Source organism: Antedon mediterranea, chromosome 2, assembly GCF_964355755.1.
Source record: "Antedon mediterranea chromosome 2, ecAntMedi1.1, whole genome shotgun sequence".
In the NCBI taxonomy this organism is placed as follows: Eukaryota; Metazoa; Echinodermata; class Crinoidea; order Comatulida; family Antedonidae; genus Antedon; species Antedon mediterranea.
Window position 1 is genome coordinate 25,618,296 of NC_092671.1, and position 23,111 is coordinate 25,641,406.

The 23,111-nt window shown below is 32.3% G+C and overlaps 1 protein-coding gene across 1 annotated transcript; it reads right to left on the reverse strand.

The window, feature by feature from the left end:
- Positions 1 to 335: 335 nt before the first annotated feature.
- On the reverse strand, positions 336 to 22,365 carry LOC140039799 (rho GTPase-activating protein 8-like). The gene is made up of 11 exons (XM_072085398.1): positions 21,914 to 22,365; positions 18,887 to 19,030; positions 15,515 to 15,602; positions 14,771 to 14,902; positions 13,842 to 14,027; positions 11,143 to 11,256; positions 8,619 to 8,692; positions 5,037 to 5,114; positions 4,309 to 4,437; positions 2,944 to 3,053; positions 336 to 1,505 (listed from the first exon to the last, which is right to left on the reverse strand). Exons 1-11 carry the CDS (start codon positions 22,089 to 22,091, stop codon positions 1,269 to 1,271), a joined length of 1,470 nt encoding a protein of 489 aa, XP_071941499.1. The 5' UTR covers positions 22,092 to 22,365; the 3' UTR covers positions 336 to 1,268.
- Between the last annotated feature and the right edge of the window lie 746 nt (positions 22,366 to 23,111).

The following is a 23,111-nucleotide window of genomic DNA, read 5'->3' on the forward strand; positions in this document are numbered from 1 at the left end:
AACAGCATTGTGGCCAATGATGATGTAATTCATCGTACTCAAGCCAATTTTTGGTTGCAATTGAAGCACGCTAGGTTAAAAAATGGCAGTTTAAGTCACTTTTTTAAATTTTAATCAGTAGAAAAACACCTTGGATCTATTTGATATCGCTTTTGAACCTAATTAAAAGCATAATTATTGTATATCATATTTATATCTCTCTATATTACTAGATATTATATCATTTATTTCTGTATTTTAACAGTTCATCAACTCTATATCTATTCAGTTACATAACAAAATGTTATCTTTTAATTCAAAGCAGAAATGATAAAACTATATGCTCATTCAAATTTAAATTTGTGAAAACTGTGAAATTTGGGGATGTAGAATAATATTAATTAGTAGAAAAAATAAATTTAAAATATACTTTAAATGCCTTTCAATTTTACACAAGTTAAAGTAATTTTTTGTCAACAAAGAAAAAACCAAAAGTAAATTCAAATATTTTAAATAGCACAAACAAAAATGGATTGAGCAGGCAAGCAAACAGAATGTATTTTTACTGAGAAACAATTTTACTTGGTTATAGTTTGTTTTAATTTTAGCACAATTAGCAATAACCATATGGCATATATACCACCACTATTCATTTACTGTTACTAGGAACGTTCATACAAAAAAAAAATACGCTCTGAAGTAGCAGTTTGTTTGTTGCAAGCCCTGGGTAGTGCCTGTGAAGATACTCTTTGTATTAAGTTACTTCAACCTAACCCCCAGAGAGTAAATGTGCTACTTCCGCATTCACAAGGAATATAATGATATGTGGTAGCAAATGAGCAATGCATACATGTATTAAGCATCGTGTGAATGCTCTTCAGAAGTAACGTGCATATATAATTTTTGTTTGACGTAAATTTGACCTCAGACGAAAAGCCGTCTGAACGTAACTATTTTGGATAAAGTAAAAGTAAATAAGTGATTGAATGTATTCTTCTTCAACTTGTCATCGTATGAAGGAGAAATGGAAAACCAAAGCTCATCATAAACGAAAGTAAAATATTTGTATTTCTAAATCAAAACAACAATATTGCTTTTCAATATCTTTTGATCGTCACACAAATATGTAACTAAATCTAATATATGCATCAATATGAGGCAGGTGACAATGAGTGGAAGGATATTTGTATCATTTTTGTCATTTTCACAAAATAATGCCATGGGTTTTTATAACATTTGATATCATACAAGTAATATGGAATATACCATTATAGCACCCTCTATCTGCTTCATGCATCAGTTTCTGTGTAGTCTTGTTTCACCAGAACAGCATTATCAGGAACATACTCCTCTAAATTCCTGGTGAATATCTCTGTATAGTGATAGAGAAGAGTCGTTGTGAACACATTTATGGAAGTCAAGGAAACCAGTGATGTTGTTTCTTCATCAGACCAGACAAGATTCGGACCAAAGACCACTCCAATATTAGGTTGTGACATCTTGTTTACTTCACAATTGTTCGATACCTAAAAAATTAAGAGCATTTTGTGATAGTACACATACAGTAATTATAAACTTAATAGTCTTTAATTGTCAATCTAGAGGGTTGGTTTATAACAAAATAAAAATGTAACAATGGATTTCGTTGCTAACGTAGAGATACATATGTACTCTTTCAGGAGGTATTTAAAAAAAACAATAACTGATGCTTCTTTTATGAAATAAATAAATTTGTTTCCAAGATATGAAATAAACGAGATAACTGAAAAATACATACCTGGTTTCAGCAGTTTAGATTTAATTATGGATATATAGGTACAGTAATACAATGTAATCCCTTACAACATATACTGTATATATTTTCTGGCTGTTTTACTTTATTGTTTTGATTTAGCTTTTGCTTATTTTTTTTGTATCTCTATTTAGATCCAGCCTGATACCCACATCATTGTCATTTCAGTAATTTGTTGAATTAAATTTTGTAACTTGAACTTGAATAAACTTATTTAGCTATACATCCAGCCAAAAAAAATAAATTGTAAACTTCTACTCTCGTCTACAGATTGCTTTGTGTTGAATATTACTAAAGGTAAGTACACTAGAGGTAAGTCTGTCATGATAAGGGCTTAGGGATACACATGCTTTTGATCAGTTTTTACTTAATAATCTGATACTTGGATTAGAAAATTTCAAGTAGAAAATTATAGTCTTTTAATATGTTACAACACCAAATGACTATTGCTACTGTATCATTTAAGTCTAAATCGTGTTTGAAACACACCTTCAACCGTATTTTGGGTTTAATATGAAAAATATTCATACAACTCTAAAACAAGCTCTTTCCAGACATATGCTCTATATTTCACTGGCTCCTGTTTAGTAGTGTGGAGGAAGGAAGTTTCTTGGGACAAATATTGAATTAAAAGGCTATATTCACTTGTCCAATTGAAAGGTAATGGATAATCTAACTAACAATAACTAATAATCAAGCACAGCATAGAAAATATCTTGGTACCTGCTACATTGATAACATAACAAGGCTACACAGGGATGGGTACAGGTAAAATGTAATAATGTAAAATTGCAACCAAATTTATTTTCCAAATTGCATGAAATTAAATAATAAGGTCAATATGTAAAATGAAGCAAAATGGAGGGAAAACCAAAAGAGAAATGCTCGTTTGTGTGGCTACCCTTATACATATAAAAAGAACAATAAAAACAAGGCAATGGAAAACATAAACAAATAAGACAAATTACTTAACAAAGCAAACTATACATTTTGTTAAAAATAAAGTAAAGCAAAGAATTTTACATATAAATGATAAAAACACAGGATTTTAACGTAAAGTAGAGCAAAAAAGCATAAGAATTCATCTATCAACGTACTAAACACGAAACACGAGTTGATATGCCTGATCGCAATAATTCCTAACCAATAAAAATATATAAAACTCCACATACCTCAACTAACAGTTTCATAAGATAATCAAGAATCATGTAATTATCATCTGGTAACTGTTCACTGACCAGCTTCCTACACATTTCAATTCTAACATCCTCATCAGGTGTGTCTGCAAAACAGTTTATTTTTCCATATTATGATAAACAATAAAAAAAAAAAAATATGTATACATTATGAAAGGATGACCAAAAAAGAGTGAAGCCCATACAGGGTTTGGCCACATTTAAAAAGAAAAAAAACAGCACAAGCTGAGATAACCAGAGATTTCCCTCTTCCCTGAGATAATTAACATGTTGGAGATATAAAACAAAAACAATACACTGTACATACATATTTTGATCAGAGTCCTTATTGATAAGTTAAAAACAAGTTATTTTTGTACTTTTTGAAATATTAGGAGATGATGAATTTCAAATAGAGGCGTCAACTGATCATTGGTGATACATGTAAATCTCGTGAACTGTAGTTTTGTTGCATCTAAAGCAACTGTGCAAATGTGAAAGATTACTGTGATTAAGACACCTTCCCACCTCACACTATTAGGTGCAATTTCCCTGATTAAAGTAGTTAGTATAGTAGACACAATTGAAGAAAAAGAGTTTATTAAAGCCAACTTACACAGCTGAGCGGTATAATGGTAAGTGGTAACGGTATTAGCGAAAAACAAAAATATAGAATCTATATTTCTATATATTCTATATTTATTTATTTTTTTTTTAAGGTGTTGAAAGGTTACTGTCCCCATTCTTTCAATGAGTATATTAAAACTAGTGAAAGATGTCCGGGTAGGCTTTTACGTTGGAATTCGAAAGGCAATACTTTTCATAATTCTGTATTTGTTTCCTTTCCTAGACTATGGGAGCAAATACCAAATGACATAAAAGATTCACAAACAATTTCAATATTTAAGGCTGCTCTAACAAAACACTATATTTCATGTTATGTATAATTTATTTGTATTTTTCTTGTATATGGTTTTATCTTTAACTGATTGTATTGTATGGAGTGAGTGCAGAATCTGTTTGGGCTTTAGCCTATTCTCATTCCTGGTTATTTTTACATTGATGACCGAATAAATATTATTATTATTATTAATGCCAATTAACACAGATAAGCGGTAACGGTAAGCAGAAAACCAGTTGTGCAGCTTGTCCCACGTAAAATCTCTATCTATCATGAGAATTTTTCCACTTAACTGCTGCGCATTTTAAGTAAATGGTCATCAGAAATAATCTGAATTCTATATCTTTCACGTATAGATACCATTTACTAGTTAATCAGCCTTTTTAAATTTGAAATACAATGTGAATACATTAATACTAAAGATAAAATAATCTTTGTTGTTTAATATAAAACATGCTTACCATGCACTTTCATTATGTCATTGTAGAGTTTAAAGGTCATGATTGGTTCAGGAAGTTCTCGGAAAAAGGTCTTGAGTATCAACGCTGGTATGTGCACATCACGCAATTCGTTGAAATCAACTTTCTCACCTGCGGAGTAAAAAACAAAAAGTTCCACTCACAGCACCTTTACAAGTACGAAAGGTTATTTACATTTCTGGCATCAAAATTTGTGAAAATATATATTTTGAAATGTTGTGGTTTTGGTTGAGTGGCAGCAATTGCTATAAATTTGGCGCAGGTATAATGCTATAGTTCTAGTGTCCACATATAACTTTCGGGGCGTAGGGGATACACTATGGCAATACACTCTTGTCATGTGGTTGTTTTGATTGGTCAGTTAAATCGACATTCCGAAAAACTTTGGGCTTTGACCCACATTTGTATAGCAGGGTGGCTTGCAAAAAAAACACATATGGCTCGACGTTAGTAAACGTACTAAACGCAATTGATGTGTGTTTGGATCGCAATATAATGTCAAATCATGTGTGAACACAGTGTGTGCGTGTCATGTCTCTTATAAAGGGGTAACCCCAGGCTGCCCTGGATTTTTTCAGTGGATCATCAGCACAATTTTTACTTATTATGTTGGTCCAGCTGGGCAGTTGGGCCATGGGTTGGTATCGGGAAGAGAATTTTAGGCAGCATTTGCGAAACGTCGACTTGACTAATGGATAATATGTAATTACCATTATTAAATTGTTGATGAACCTCCTTTACTATTTGTGCATTGGGGCAACGACGAAATACACCTTCAACATCAAGAGCTGCAGACAAAACAAAAAAATAGAATGATGTTATGATGCTGAACTGAATCAACTACAATCAACTCTCCTAATAACAAAATCCCTCTAAAAAGCAGACTTTTTTCCAGCTCCAAAATGGCCACCCTCATTTACTATCATTAAAAACCCATTCATATTTTGTCTGGTATTGAGGACAGTTGTGTTTATATGGTTTGCTAACTGTATTTTGTGTACAGTTATTGTCATTTTCTGTAGTGTGTATCAAACAACACATTTCCAATGTTTTTTTTTTCTTTATATGAATCATTGGACAATAAAAGTTTTTGAATTTTAAATGTTATGGTAATTTTCTTCAAAATCATTTAGGAAATATTTTCTTTTGCATATTATCGTAGTGAATACAATTCCTGTCATTGTTGATGGTATAGAGTTGGTGTAATACTCCAAACTAGTGTTATGATAGTATAGAGTCAATGTAATACTCTAAACTAGTGTTATGATGGTATAGAGTCAGTGTAATACTCCAAACTAGTGTTATGACGGTATAGAGTCAGTGTAATACTCCAAACTAGTGTTATGATGGTATAGAGTCAGTGTAATACTCTAAACTAGTGTTATGATGGTATAGAGTCAGTGTAATACTCCAAACTAGTGTTATGATGGTATAGAGTCAGTCTAATACTCCAAACTAGTGTTATGTTGGTATAGAGTCAGTGTAATACCCCAAACTAGTGTTATGATGGTATAGAGTCAGTGTAATACTCCAAACTAGTGTTATGATGGTATAGAGTCAGTCTAATACTCCAAACTAGTGTTATGATGGTATAGAGTCAGTGTAATACTCCAAACTAGTGTTATGTTGGTATAGAGTCAGTGTAATACTCCAAACTAGTGTTATGATGGTATAGAGTCAGTGTAATACTCCAAACTAGTGTTATGTTGGTATAGAGTCAGTCTAATACTCCAAACTAGTGTTATGATGGTATAGAGTCAGTCTAATACTCCAAACTAGTGTTATGTTGGTATAGAGTCAGTGTAATACTCCAAACTAGTGTTATGATGGTATAGAGTCAGTGTAATACTCCAAACTAGTGTTATGATGGTATAGAGTCAGTGTAATACTCCAAACTAGTGTTATGATGATATAGAGTCAGTGTAATACTCCAAACTAGTGTTATGATGGTATAGAGTCAGTGTAATACTCTAAACTAGTGTTATGATGGTATAGAGTCAGTGTAATACTCTAAACTAGTGTTATGATGGTATAGAGTCAGTGTAATACCCCAAACTAGTGTTATGATGGTATAGAGTCAGTCTAATACTCCAAACTAGTGTTATGTTGGTATAGAGTCAGTGTAATACTCCAAACTAGTGTTATGATGGTATAGAGTCAGTGTAATACTCTAAACTAGTGTTATGATGGTATAGAGTCAGTGTAATACTCCAAACTAGTGTTATGATGGTATAGAGTCAGTGTAATACTCCAAACTAGTGTTATGATGGTATAGAGTCAGTGTAATACTCCAAACTAGTGTTATGATGATATAGAGTCAGTGTAATACTCCAAACTAGTGTTATGATGGTATAGAGTCAGTGTAATACTCTAAACTAGTGTTATGATGGTATAGAGTCAGTGTAATACTCTAAACTAGTGTTATGATGGTATAAAGTCAGTGTAATACTCCAAACTAGTGTTATGACGGTATAGAGTCAGTGTAATACTCCAAACTAGTGTTATGACGGTATAGAGTCAGTGTAATACTCCAAACTAGTGTTATGATGGTATAGAGTCAGTGTAATACTCTAAACTAGTGTTATGATGGTATAGAGTCAGTGTAATACTCCAAACTAGTGTTATGATGGTATAGAGTCAGTCTAATACTCCAAACTAGTGTTATGTTGGTATAGAGTCAGTGTAATACCCCAAACTAGTGTTATGATGGTATAGAGTCAGTGTAATACTCCAAACTAGTGTTATGATGGTATAGAGTCAGTCTAATACTCCAAACTAGTGTTATGATGGTATAGAGTCAGTGTAATACTCCAAACTAGTGTTATGTTGGTATAGAGTCAGTGTAATACTCCAAACTAGTGTTATGATGGTATAGAGTCAGTGTAATACTCCAAACTAGTGTTATGTTGGTATAGAGTCAGTCTAATACTCCAAACTAGTGTTATGATGGTATAGAGTCAGTCTAATACTCCAAACTAGTGTTATGTTGGTATAGAGTCAGTGTAATACTCCAAACTAGTGTTATGATGGTATAGAGTCAGTGTAATACTCCAAACTAGTGTTATGATGGTATAGAGTCAGTGTAATACTCCAAACTAGTGTTATGATGATATAGAGTCAGTGTAATACTCCAAACTAGTGTTATGATGGTATAGAGTCAGTGTAATACTCTAAACTAGTGTTATGATGGTATAGAGTCAGTGTAATACTCTAAACTAGTGTTATGATGGTATAGAGTCAGTGTAATACCCCAAACTAGTGTTATGATGGTATAGAGTCAGTCTAATACTCCAAACTAGTGTTATGTTGGTATAGAGTCAGTGTAATACTCCAAACTAGTGTTATGATGGTATAGAGTCAGTGTAATACTCCAAACTAGTGTTATGATGGTATAGAGTCAGTGTAATACTCCAAACTAGTGTTATGATGATATAGAGTCAGTGTAATACTCCAAACTAGTGTTATGATGGTATAGAGTCAGTGTAATACTCTAAACTAGTGTTATGATGGTATAGAGTCAGTGTAATACTCTAAACTAGTGTTATGATGGTATAAAGTCAGTGTAATACTCCAAACTAGTGTTATGACGGTATAGAGTCAGTGTAATACTCCAAACTAGTGTTATGACGGTATAGAGTCAGTGTAATACTCCAAACTAGTGTTATGATGGTATAGAGTCAGTGTAATACTCCAAACTAGTGCTATGATGGTATAGAGTCAGTGTAATACTCCAAACTAGTGTTATGATGGTATAGAGTCAGTGTAATACTCCAAACTAGTGTAATGATGGTATAGAGTCAGTGTAATACTCCAAACTAGTGTTATGATGGTATAGAGTCAGTGTAATACTCCAAACTAGTGTTATGATGGTATAGAGTCAGTCTAATACTCCAAACTAGTGTAATGATGGTATAGAGTCAGTGTAATACTCCAAACTAGTGCTATGATGGTATAGAGTCAGTGTAATACTCCAAACTAGTGTTATGATGGTATAGAGTCAGTGTAATACTCCAAACTAGTGTAATGATGGTATAGAGTCAGTGTAATACTCCAAACTAGTGTTATGATGGTATAGAGTCAGTGTAATACTCCAAACTAGTGTTATGACGGTATAGAGTCAGTGTAATACTCCAAACTAGTGTTATGATGGTATAGAGTCAGTCTAATACTCCAAACTAGTGTAATGATGGTATAGAGTCAGTGTAATACTCCAAACTAGTGTTTAAGACACTAGTACATTGCAATTATATACTGTTATAAGTTTGAACACCTATGTATCATACAGTAGTTACCATTTTGTCTGAGGTGGGTAACACATTGACGAACGACTTTTGGAATTGGGTCACCATTGCATTGTTTCTTCAAACTGAAAAAGAAATAGACAAAAAAGGGTTTGAAAATAACTACAAAAAACTACTATACAACAACGTCGATGATACTGTAGATATATATGTGATAATAAAATAAAATACAATAATAATAATCTTTGATATCTAGGCATGGAGCTATAAAGTATAAAGCTCCATGATCTGGGTAATATAATATTTACTCTTGGAGACTTCCATGATATTATATCGAACATTATATTTTAATGGAATTAAGGAATTGATTTCAAATGATTATTTATTTTGGCTCTACTAACATTTTTTTTTAAATCTAATCGGTGTGATTATCAAATGTCTGGTAACAAGAGATTCATGCAATAATGATCTCTATGATTAATCTGCATCTCAAGAGAAAACAAAAACATGGCAATAGAAAAAAAATGTATTCTTGAAGTAAGCTATATTTATCCATCATAAAAGTAACAGAATGTGTTGTGAAAAACTGGCATACACAAACACATAATTGAAAATAATAACAATTCATTCATACATAAGCCTCAATCACTGAACGCCAGTTATGTTTGGGACAATTCATTCATACATAAGCCTCAATCACTGAACGCCAGTTAACAATTCATTCATACATAAGCCTCAATCACTGAACGCCAGTTAACAATTCATTCATACATAAGCCTCAATCACTGAACGCCAATTAACAATTCATTCATACATAAGCCTCAATCACTGAACGCCAGTTAACAATTCATTCATAAGCCTCAATCACTGAACGCCAGTTAACAATTCATTCATACATAAGCCTCAATCACTGAACGCCAGTTAACAATTCATTCATACATAAGCCTCAATCACTGAACGCCAGTTATGTTTGGGACAATTCATTCATACATAAGCCTCAATCACTGAACGCATAGCTTTGTATCTGTGTCATCCACTGAAATGAAAATAATATTTATTACAAAGTTATGACAATTTCGTAAATCATTTATGTAAAGCATTATGGAAAAACGATCATCTTTATTGATTGATAATATTGAACATAATTCGATCCCATAAGTGTTTTTGTGTTATTTAATATTGTTTAATCTGTACATTAGTTAAATAATTACTTTTGATTTTTTATTGTTGTTTTATGTTTATTCCTTAAACGCACTGTTTGACCAGTTTGCCAATAAAGATTATTATTATGCAAGTCTTTCATTTAAAAGTGAGGTATAAATTATTTAATATTGTACTTATACCAAAGTTTGCAAGGTATGTACAATAATCTTATGTATGGCAATAGCAGGGAAAAGGTATTCTGGAAACTATGAATATTGATCTCTTAAATAGACACTTTTTTAATAATCAATATAGTAAATGTCATAAAATCCATTAAAAATTTAAATTATTAAAAACAAATTTGTCCCTAGGAATTATACCTCATTAGGTAATACAATTTCCAGTTCATGATTAAACTTGAATGCATGACTTTCACTATGAAATTGCTTCAATGCATTATTTATCGTCTACTGTGTGCTATTTACATAATATATGCTATTAGTATACTGTACACAAGTATTTCAGTTGGTGAATTCGATTTGGCATGCATTAGAAAAATTCACTGTAGACTAGCCTATTAATTTAATTCTGTTTGCCGAGTTGGCTTATTCTTTTAAAAATGGGGTTGTCTTATGAGTTACCACAGAATGTAAACAAAGATTTTATGGCAATTACCTTGAATGGCAATTATGTTTCATAATATGTTTTAATAATTTACTTGTGTGACACTAACAATATCAATGTTCGATGTTGTTTTGTGTGCACATTTTTTGTGATGACACCTTTTGTGTAATGAATAAACAAGAAATATTTCTTACAAAAAACGCTGCTCGCTTATTGACGTAACAGTTTTAAAGATATATTGTCTCTCTGAAAAATATTTTTTATTTCAAATTTGTGTGTTGTCACATAATAGTTATTTTACCTGAAAAAATGTAATTTAATGCAAAAAATACTTAAATTGTCTGTCAGACAATGGTTTTTGAGTTATAATTAAACGTTTTTTTTTTTTTTTTATATGTGAACAAATATTATTTTTTTGTTACAGAGTTTGTGTTTCATATCAGTCACTTTAGTTTATTTTATTGGTAAGGTCAAGTCTGGGGGTCACTTCATCATGCCTAGATACTTCATTCAAGTGTGAAGTATCATCTGACAGGGAATTATAAAATATCATGGGACTCATAAATACCACAAATGCTTTGGGATTTGTCATTCAACCGTTAGACTCTTTCCCAGACGTTTTTTTGTGGTACCTATAAATTACAGTCGAGTATACATTTTAGCAAAACTGTCAACCTTAGATATATAACTGCTGCTTTACTTTCGGTTTCTTAATGAGTCATCCTCCTGGGACGTAGCGGGCTAAAGCAGCAGCGTGAAAAAAACATGATAAAGGGGATTTCTAACCAAAGTTATAACTAATACTCACAATTCTAATGGAACATTGAACTGTTGTGTTTGTGGGTACTCTTTGACAGGCCCATCTGTATTCGTTGATACAGCAGGTTTTTTACCGTGTCGAACTAGTTCACGATCATCATGCCTGTAACAAAAAGATTGTATTACATAAACGAATCCATAGTGCAATGCATAAGTAGCAGCATTATTTTTAATACAGTGTTACCGTACATTTGAATATAACTCTTTACATGTTTTATGCAAAGATAATCCCTTATAACAAGGGATCATCTCTGCAGCCATTTCCAGTAGAAAATGATTTATTTATTTTGAATACAAATAAAAATTAATATATTCTATTATCATTAAATGTTAAAACTGTAATTTTAATTATGATGTAATTGATGTACTGTATCTCCCACTCGTGGAAAGTGAAACATGTTTCAATAAAATTAAACCTCATATATACTACAAGGAACTTCAGTATAACTACTATCTGCAAATTTACATAACCCTTGCAACTGAAATACATATTGCATATAATACAATAGAATTTTTTAGTACAAGATCTTGAAATTAAAGCGAAGAACTGCAGGAAAATTTAGTATTGTATCTGTACTAGTACAGTAACTACTATCCATTACAATATTTTAATGTGAAATTTGTTTGGAATTGTGAGTAAAGTATTTCCAAGGGGCCTAGATACATTAGATGGCAATGTAGGATGGAATACTCAGGCATAATATGGTAATCTATCTAAAGGCCAATTTACACAGATGAGGGGTAACTGTAAGCGAAAAACCGTGTAGCTTTTCCCACATAAAATCTGTATTTTTTCCAATCTGTGTTTTGTGTAAATGGTCATAAGAAATAACATAGATCCGATATATTTGTTTTCCGCTTACCGTTACCACTCATCTCTGTAAATTGCCCTTTAAGTTTCCTTTTATAAATGTACATCAAAGCGTCAAGTTAAAAGTTTTATTATTTAAAATCAAATTTCATTATCATAAAATTATATTTACAGATAAATATTGAAATGATTAATTGTTTTGTTAAAAAGTGTCTGTCAAGAGTTGCAAAATTCAATTTTAAATATTAAAGATAAATTGAAAAGGAATAGGATGGATTGCTATTAGACCTAGGCAATGATTAGGTTATTGAGCTCACTATAAAAGTCTTGGGTATAATGTAGATACTGTGGCATTCTATAGTTTTTAAAAGAGACTATTAGCCAATACAATGTTGCCTTGGTACACACATGCATAAGCACATACCTTATCTTTCTAATGAGTTTTTTACATAGTAAATGTACACGGTGACTAACTAGCATGTGAAAGTATTGTATAGTCAGACTATCCTGGGAGATATCCAGTAACAGTTTGTTACATTTTGGTATGCGTGTTATGTGTGAATCATGTATAAAGATTCATAAAATAAATTACATATGAAGTATAAATTATGATTTGAATATTATAAATAAAGGATTTTAAAACAAATGATTAATTTGCAGGTTTTTATCACTTAAAAAAGGTGTAAAAATATTATTTAAAGACCCATTTATTACAACCATTGTTGATGTTTTGTCAACATAATGCATATATTACTTTAGAAACTTTGAACCAAGTCTTTCCTTGTCTCAAATGTACGTTTTATGGTAAGTTATGATCAAAAGAGAGAAACAAGGGCCGCTTTAATCATTAGAATCAACTTGTTTTTCACATTTTTAACTATTTAAAGATGAAAAAAGTTATAGTATTTATTTTTACAATAAATGTAGTTAATTAGATCTAATGTAGATAATTTTAACTTTAATTCATACATTTTTTTTATAAAAAAACGCTTAAGGACTTTTATCTGTTAGAATGTATTAGTAATGAAAACTGCCATGACTTTTTAATGAAAGCGTGGACTCAAAAATATTTCAGATGGTTTTCTAGGTTTTCAATTTTAAACCTGTATGAATCCTATGCTGTATGAATCCTATGCTGTATGAATCCTATGATGTATGAATCCTATGCTGTATGAATCCTATGCTGTATGAATTCTATGCTGTATGAATCCTATGCTGTATGAATCCTATGCTGTATGAATCCTATGCTGTATGAATCCTATGCTGTATGAATTCTGTGCTATATGAATCCTGTGCTGTATGAATCCTATGCTGTATGAATCCTATGCTGTATGAATCCTATGCTGAATGAATTCTATGCTGAATGAATTCTATGCTGTATGAATCCTGTGCTGTATGAATTCTGTGCTGTATGAATTCTATGCTGTATGAATCCTGTGCTGTATGAATCCTGTGCTGTATGAATCCTATGCTGTATGAATCCTATGCTGTATGAATCCTATGCTGTATGAATCCTATGCTGAATGAATTCTATGCTGTATGAATCCTGTGCTGTATGAATCCTGTGCTGTATGAATTCTATGCTGTATGAATTCTATGCTGTATGAATCCTGTGCTGTATGAATCCTGTGCTGTATGAATCCTGTGCTGTATGAATCCTGTGCTGTATGAATCCTGTGCTGTATGGATTCTATGCTGTATGAATTCTATGCTGTATGAATCCTGTGCTGTATGAATCCTATGCTGTATGAATCCTATGCTGTATGAATCCTATGCTGTATGAATCCTATGCTGGATGAATTCTATGCTGTATGAATTCTATGACCATCAGTACCAACTTTATTGCAATTCACCCTAGAGAAAATTAGACAACTTACTGTCGCACAATAGGAGGTATTTTGATAGACTTCATCGGTAGAATGTGTTCAAGGTCATGGAGAAAATATACATAATCGATCTTCTGTCTGAACTTTGAACTTACAATGGGCTTGAATATGCCCATTAATATTCGTAACATATATGAAGGATGCACGAAGTATAGAGCCTTTAGGTTCTTCTTGTATCTGCAAAGAAAAATATCTTTATTAAGATAATGAAGAGTCAGATGTTGTTGTCATTTATAATGTACATATGAAATTGTTGCGTAAGAAATAGATGTTTAGAATAGATGGCTGTGTATGGTTAAGGATGCTATTTTTAACTTTAAATTACAGAATAGATAAAATGTCTCTTAAAGAACAACTTTACTGGTAACCACAGTTTGAAAACAACATATTAAGGATGTTTTAATGATATCAGAACAATTGCAAGATTTCCATTGTTCACTGATTGATTTGTATGTGATGACACCTGGAATGCATAGGAAATCTAATGAGTTTTACACTGTTGTTTACATATAAGTACAGCTATCACTTTAACTTACATATATTATTTTAGGCTGAGGGAGTAGAAAAGAAAAATCATGACTTCTAGAGGCCAATTTACACAGACGAGCGGTAATGCTCTGAAAACACATAGCTTGTCCCACAAAGAATCTCTATCTATCCTAAGCAGATACCGCCCATCCGCATAAGAAATTTATATATTCTATATTTTTGTTTTCCGCTTACCATTACCGCTCGTCTGTGGTAAATAAGCATTAACATAGACACTACTGTACCTCAGAATTGAACCAGGGACCGTGTGATTGGAAGAAAAATATGGAATGGAAAACACCAAGCTACAACTTGTAGACATTTTGTAAAGGCATACAAGGTATACTTGACAGAAACCAAACACCCCTAGGAAATTACTTTTTAAGACCTACTTTCTTTCTAGTTCTCTGTAGGCTTGAACCAACCACTTCAAGGAGGGTCTGTTACTCTGAGTGAGCCCATACTGAAATACCACCAATGTGTAATCATTTTCCACATACTGATTTAGTGTATACTGCAAGAACCTATAAAGTGAAAAGTAAAATCTATCTGAATCTTGGTGATGGTTTACAATACAGTGCATGCATTATAAAATCAAATTGCTATTTATAAGTTGTGCAAATAGTAACAAACTGGTTTGTTGGTTTAACAATTTCTGTGTGTAAAAAAGCTCCATGGTTCATGTGTGTTGATTGTACAATAGAGTAGACTTTTTCACAGGGTGGTTAAAATGTGAAAAAGTCTGTGAACCAACATGGGTACTGTACAGTTACCCGGGTATTATCCCAACCCTTCTATTCTAGGCCCACTCTGTCCAAATGTTAAATTGTACACTGGGACTTTGCCAGGGGTATGTTTGCAAAGGTGATCGTAAAGTCGGGAGTGGGATTATAGCTGATGTGGGTACAGTACATTTTTCATACAAAAACCAAATAAATAGGTTTTCATCATAGACAGGACAACCCTTTATGTTTATCTTCAATGAAAATATTATTAATACAAATCCATTGAAAAAAATTTAACATTTAATGATCAAATACTACAATAACGAGTATAAATAATCTACCTCCTACCCTATTAAAGGAATTTCCTACTTAATTACAAAAAGCCGACGGAATAAAATATTTCTGCCTTACCCTAAAAGACGTGTTTGGTTGTATTCCTTACTTGATGGTAAATTAGAGCAGAAAAAAAGAATCAATTTCCGACCCACACGGTCATCTCCTGCAAGAAGAAAAAAAAAGTATACTGATGTATTATTATCCTAATAATAGGAATTCACTTAATCAGTGAAAGCAAAAACATCACACGAATTACTGTAGCTAGCATCATACAAAATTGAAAATAAAGTAATAAGCATCTACTACAGCAGTCATCAGAACGTTTGTCCTGGTTTTTACACGCCCAACCATAGAGTATTAATAAAGTTACTTGTAATGTATGTACTCATTATTCCAGTCTAATCATGAATCTTGCAATATTTTTTTTTAATACATTTTAATAAATTTGACAATTTTGGGGTTGGGTTTAGTTGGTGTAAATGAAACTTTGTATTCATTCAGTATTTTATTATTCAACTTCTGTTTCCAACAATAGTCAATATAAACAATTAATTTTTATTATCACTACTGTAAATAATCACTGTATACATTTTATAATACATTTTTTTTTGTAAAAATCACTGTAAATACGCATTTATGGTTACCATTATAATACCAAAAACATGTACAATTGATTGAATAAAGTTCACATAAATTGCTAAATATGGCCTACCGAAGCAGTTTTCAGTTTGATACCACAACAGAAAAAAAACCCCTAAAAATGGAGGATTTAAAAAAAAAAAAATCTTTAGTTGGTCTTGTATTTAATATTAATATGTTAATTAGTGGTTGTATAATTTATTCTTACTCTGTATTTGTTCTATTATTTGTGGAATTATATTATATTATAACTTTAAAATTTAGCAACTTTTAAAATTTTATGTATTTTAACCTAATATGTTACTACATCATACCTGATAATGTTATATCCTGTATAAATATGTTTTAAATAAAATAAAATTAGGTTAGACTGAGTTTTTAAAAACATCATATTTAAAGGGATTAGGCCAAGTTGAGCCGCCGCCAGAAAAACGTTATTTTCTATGAAACGCCAAATGCTAACTTTCTCCGGTGCTCGTTTTTTATTGGGGATAACAATGTATATTCAAAAGTTTATGTATATAGCCTATATCACGGTTTTTAGTATATATTATTTAATATTATTAAATATTACAATTAAAGAAATAATTATGAAAATCTGACTTGTAGATTCCAAAATATAAGGCCTAAAACATCACCGAAAATGATCGTTTTTAGCCAAAAATTACTTAAACATGTTTTCCCTCTACAGGCGGCAGTTGTATGAACTAGGCCTACTCCATTTTCGGTAAAATAATTACATCATAAAATCACCGTTTTTTAGTAAAATATTTTGTGTATTAAAATTGTAAAATTCAATAAAATATGATATTAAAAGATAGTAAATAAAAAATAATAATTATTTAACCTCATTCGAAGAACATCAATACTCTATTTAGGTCTAGGCCTAGTCCTGAGAGACAATGTGATTTTTACGTGGTAGGCCAAACATATTATAGAGTGCACTGCATTTTTACATTGAAATTATTAAATATGACTAGGAGCCTATGGTACTTTCCTTTGCTGTTTTGTTATGGCGGTTCAAACCAATAAAATTGTAGTATGTAATTATATATTATTTATTTTCATGACACAATAAACCTAAGACCATGAACTTATGTGCTATAAGGACACCACTCTAATCACTAGGCGAAATGTCGTAAAAGACGCACCGGGCGTTTCATAGAAATTACCGGCGGCTCAACTCGTCGGCGGCCCAACCGTTCATATCCCATTTAAAGTACAGTACAGGTTGCTTTTGAAGTCATAGTCATATATACTTTATTGTCCATTTAAAAAACTGAAATGTGATTTGAAAACTGGCAAAATACAAAAATATAAAATACAATTTACAAAAACACACACAAAAAGTTAAGAGGCTAAAAATTGTTAAAATTAGATAAAAATTATCGGTTACATTTTACCTTTGTACTCTGGAGTTATATAAGTGTATAGCATTAGGTACAAACGAGCACCTAAACCGTTTTGTTTTGGTATTAAGTGCACGTAGTCTTATGCCAGAATTCATGAGAGCAAATTGTTTGTGAAGAGGATGTGTTTCATCATCAATGATACTTTTTACTTTTTTTAACACATTTTCTTTATACAAGGATTCAACATCAGGTAAGTGCTCTCCTACTAGTCTAATTGCTCTATTTCCTATTCGATTAAGTTTAATTTTATCTTTTTGCATTGTATTACCATAAAAACAAACATTACAAAAAAGTATTGAAATGACAATCTTTGACTTTTTGTTTAAATTAGATAGTTGGTGTTTTGTATAATTTTTGTTTTGCAGAAACTGAATTTAAATCAAATTAAACGTTCTCCAGTTATAATTTGCATTATGATTCTTCAATGGATTTTCACATTCTGAGTAAGTATTAACATTGAACACTGAATCCAATTCTCAATTAGCATAAAATCCACAAGCATCATGACATTGCAAGAGGGATTCATGGGAAGTCTTTAGTACAAAGGTATGATAATGAGAAAGAAATTACAAATTTAATTAAAATTAATTGCAACAGTATTTAAAATGTATTGGCTTGGAATTGAGCCAATTCTTGACGATGAAAATCTATTTTGTGGCCAAATGCGTGAAATTTTTGTTCATAATCATATGACATATACTGGAACATTAAAGATATATTGTACTCCTGAAAAAATAATTTTTTAAATTGTTAATGAATATTATATGCCATTTTAATTTCACATATAGATCACCAAAACCATGATTTATTTAGCAAACAATAATCAAATTGTCTGTCGGTGAATTGTTTTGAAAAAAAATTAAATTTGTTATTTGTTTCGTCTTTTTATAAAGTGAAATAAATATTTATGTTTGTTTTTCCCCCTATGGAACTAAATAACTTCATAACTGCAAAATGGCCCATTAAAGTGTGATTTTAATTAATTATTAATTTATTATGATTTTGGGGGACAAAATATCGCTTTAAAATTGTGTAAACAAGGAAATGATAAGTTTTACAAATTTTTAAAATACATCATTACACAGTCTGAACCTCTATCGACGGAACCAACCTCCTATAAGCGGTTACCTCTCGTAAGCAGCAAATGCTTCAAACAGGAGGTTCAACTGTAGTTGTTGAATCATTTAAATCATTAATCTATTTGATAAATTAGACATTTTTTCTGTTTCACATTCAACATGATACTTTTACTGATTTTACCCTGATTTTACAGCAATGGTTAGCCTACAATGCAATACAAATAGTTTTTTTGGTCTTTGTGTTCGCCAATGTTTTGTTGACGATTGGTATAGTATTCAAAACTGGGTCTGCATTAATTAGCATTGTGTTTAGATACCTGCTACTTGAATGATGCCATATTTGGCAATATCTTCAAACGTGTCCTCCTCAGCATCTGTGCTAATGTTGCCCTGCATGTCTGTATCATCTGTATCCTCGTCAAGCCACTCTTGAGCACTTGCCTCCTCGTCCGAGTGAAATTCTGAAAATTTTTATTCATTTGTTAACCTAATGCACAATTAAAAGGCATGTTTTTGTTGCTACCAAATTTTTCTTTAAAATAAAAAGTAGACACAGAATATATATTATTATTATTTTTCTTTATATATAAAGGACTTACAAGGACATGTAGACACTAACACAATAACAAACCATCCTGCCATAAACAGACAAAAATGGAAACAAATTGTGGAAAGTGTAATGTCGGAAGACGGAAAACATTAAGAAGAAGAGAAGAAGAATATAGTGCATAAAAATTACATTCAAATTATGTTGTCTAGTTAATAATTGAGAAAAAAACAGACATTAGGAAGGAATTTCATTTAGTAGCGGGATGATTCGGCCCCGAGACGATTTGGTTCAGAGAAGATCCAGCCCATTTTGTCGACTTTACAATATAAGCCTACAGTATGCATTTTATAAACATTAAAAATTATTTGTAAATAACCATAATATGTTTGGTTTTAATTTCAGATAGACTGTGGGAGTAGTACCTGACATAAAAAATGTAATAAAGCAATCGGACTTGTTTCTAAAAAATTGCCGAAAATGGTCATTTTTCAGCCATGTGAACAATGTAAACAAATTGCTCTCTGGCAAATAAATGAATAATATTATTATCGAAAAATAATTGAATTAAAATTACATTTTAGTAATTTATATAAACATTGAAAATATCATTAAAATCCATAAAAAAATGTTCCTACCATAAGGAAAAAAATAGTAGAGTACTTTCACTTTTGATTAAAACACATTGTTTCAGCGCCATGACATTATTGTTTAGTGTTGTTCTATTAAGCGGTATGACAGAGGCGGTTCTAAGGGGGCGCACCCTTATACCAGCACAAAAAAACTGTGAGTTTAAAACCACCATTTATATAATAAAATAGCCTAAATATGTTGTCAATAGTAATTTGAAATTGTTGGGATACTGTCTGGGGCAACTTACATGATAAAGTTGCTGTCAATGGTATTTTTATGCATCCCAATGTGTAACAGTTACAATGCAAAATAAATTATCAGTGTGGCTCTTCACATGATTAAACCTTGTTTGGCCCAAATGGCATTTTATGTCTACTGTCTGGGGCAACTTACAGGATAAAGTTGCTGTCATCCAATTGGTATTTTTGTGCACCCTAATGTGTGGTAGTTACAATGCAAAAAGGAATTTACTGTGTGGCTCTGTACATGAATAACACCATTTTTGAGTGGTCACTTGGGGCTACCGTCTTGGGCAGGATAAAGTTGCTATCATTGCTGTTTTAACATATAAACATATGAGGAAGATATCTAACAACTTTTATCCGTGTGGCTTTTCACATGATTAAATCCATTTCTTACCCCTCCTATTTGGTGTCACTAGGGAAAATTTACAGGATATGACCAGGCAGCAATATTGATTATTGAATTATAGCTATATATCTACATAATAAGCCCATCAAACCTTTTGTGGCTTTTTATATGAATAAACTTTCTGGGGGTCCGGTCTAAATTATTAATAACCATATTTTAATCTCAAATACATGGTCGCTTTAAATATACGCCGTGGTTAAGATTCCGGCACCGGAATTCAACTGCCCACCGTTAGGGAATCCGACACGCTATTGCGCATGCCCAGAGCGAAGTAATTATAGCTTGCACTAGTGCCACAGACCGCGCACCACACCACCGAGAGAGTCGGACGTTGTTATAGGGATTTACTGTAGCCTAGTTAGTCGTTGCGTGGGGGAGAGAGCGATGGATGAAACTTGGCCTAGGCCATACATGAATTAAATAATTAAAATACGACTACGCCACACGTTAAAATAATTATTATGATATTGATAAGAATCAGTACTGTATCTATATAAGAATCGTAATGCTGTAATTTTATTAGACAGAGGAAGTATGAAGTTCGGAACGGGAGAAAAACACAGGCCTACCCAGTGGTATAACGCTTGCGTATTTCAAGAAATGTACGAAAAGTGAATATAGCGTAGCGTTGCAACCCCGACTTCCCGAACAGTTCTGTTTTTTTCACATCATGTCCGCGCAGCGGCTGCCGTCAGCAAATCAACTTGTACTGTACATGTTATTACAGTATAATAATGCGTTATGAAATCTTTTATTTTGTACTTGAAAATCATAAAACTAGTCATGTAATTATAATTCATAATTATATGAAGTTTATATATAATATGAATGGGCTAGGCTAGTTCGCCGTGGTGCAGCTATTAATTGATCCATCGCTGTTAGCAAAGATAGTGTATTGTGATGCTGTGTTAGTCTGTAGATGATAGAGTATATACTATTAATAGAGTCGCCGATTACCTCGCTCTGGGCATGCGCAATAGCGTGTCGGATTCCCTAACGCTGGGCAGTTGAGTGCCGGAATCCTAACCACGGCGTTAAATCCATGACACGTTTTTTTCCTCACTAAATTCACACACATAATACCACATTACATTTCTATTTGAATATTAGAATTTATTAATATTAACTGGCACAAATAATCTATTTTATCAATATTTTCTTGATATTATCAATTATTATTTGTGTGTTTTAGTTTTAGGCCTAGTCTAGGCCTACTGTTATTTGATACTGGCTTCTTCTTATTCTGTACCCATTTGTTTGTAAGCTTGACTGAAATCATAATTTGGCCTTGGGCCCGGGCCTTGGCATATAGTCTGGGTATCCTGCCGAATATATTATATATACCTAGTCTAGGAAACAACATAAAAAACAACCTAGCCTACAGTAACCTAGGCACTGAACATATTCTAGCCGAGTTTAGTAGGTAGCACTAGGCTAGGCGCTCTAGGTAGTAGGCTAGTAGTAGTTGTAGGCCTACTTGTACTGATTTTCAAGAAGTGTTATTGCTACTCACGCAGCCTGGCGCTAGCGGTTTTCACAACATCTTCTTCGAAATTTTCAAGCTGACGTTCATTTTTGTCACCATCCATACCACAGTATATATCGTCTCTGTTGTTGTCTAACTCTAGATCAGGGTCCAATAGTTCAGTATCTTCGCGATTATCACGACTAATAATATTTACATTGGCCATTGTTTTATTTTCACCTACTTTACACACACCTCGCACATCACATTTACATTAAAAAAACCGAAAAGTAAAACTACGGTGAAAAATACCGCCCTCTTATTTGTATATGTAGGAGAGGCTCACTAGAACGTAACGAAGGACGTAAACGCAACGCAAGCGTTTTAACCAATGACAAGCGAAGTTATAGACAGGGGTGGTGGAGAGGAGTTTATTTTTGTAGGTGTAGGCTAATATTGTAACAGTGTACAATCAAAATAACCCCCTAAATATGAAGCCATATGAATATGAAGCCATATACATTTGATTATTATAAATTTGAATTAGTGTTTACCGACCGACCGAGACGTGACCGACCAACCTACCAACATAGTGAGCTATAGAGTCTTGTTGCACGCGATTAAAAACAACACAGTTGATCAAGAAGCGCCATAAATACAGTAAAAATTATATCACTCATACTTTTGGTAAATTGTAAAATAAATTATTCTTTATTGTAATTTATTGGGCCGTTTCGAGGAAATAAATAAACCCACCCGGGGCGTTTATTCAAGATGGAGTTTATTCCAATGATGTTCTAAGGGGGGAGTTTTTCAAATCGGGCCTTATTCTAATACGGTATATAGTTTCACATTTAGGACGTGCAGACAACAGTTCTTTTCTCGATATTTCTGGACTGGACACTGAGAGACTAGACAAAAGCAAATAATATACGTCTTTACTATTATTCCTACTGTCTGATTAAATAGAAACGCTATGATAAAATTACAACTAAGCAAATACTTTTGTTGTGGCCTATGAATAAACTCGATTATGAGTGTATAATCCGTACCTGCCTGCAGCGTATCTAAGCTAATTTAGTAGCACCGCTGAAGTTCTATTCTGGTAGTGTTATTACCTATTCTGTTGCGCTCTTTCTTGTGACTAATTTAGTGAAAAGTGCATTTCAGCAAAATAATGACTACCGATTTTAGGACAAACTTTATACAGCAGTTTCTGATCTAACAAGACATTGCTGTTTGTTTT

Bases quoted from the DNA above. Each gene is read 5' to 3' on its own strand.
- LOC140039799 (XM_072085398.1), bottom strand. From the start codon at position 22,091: ATGGCCAATGTAAATATTATTAGTCGTGATAATCGCGAAGATACTGAA. The intron at 14,903-15,514 runs GTAAGGCAGAAA...TTCACTTTATAG, and splicing joins AACCAAACACGTCTTTTAGG to GTTCTTGCAGTATACACTAA. The intron at 11,257-13,841 runs GTAAGTTGTCTA...TTTTTGTTACAG, and splicing joins ATACCTCCTATTGTGCGACA to GCATGATGATCGTGAACTAG.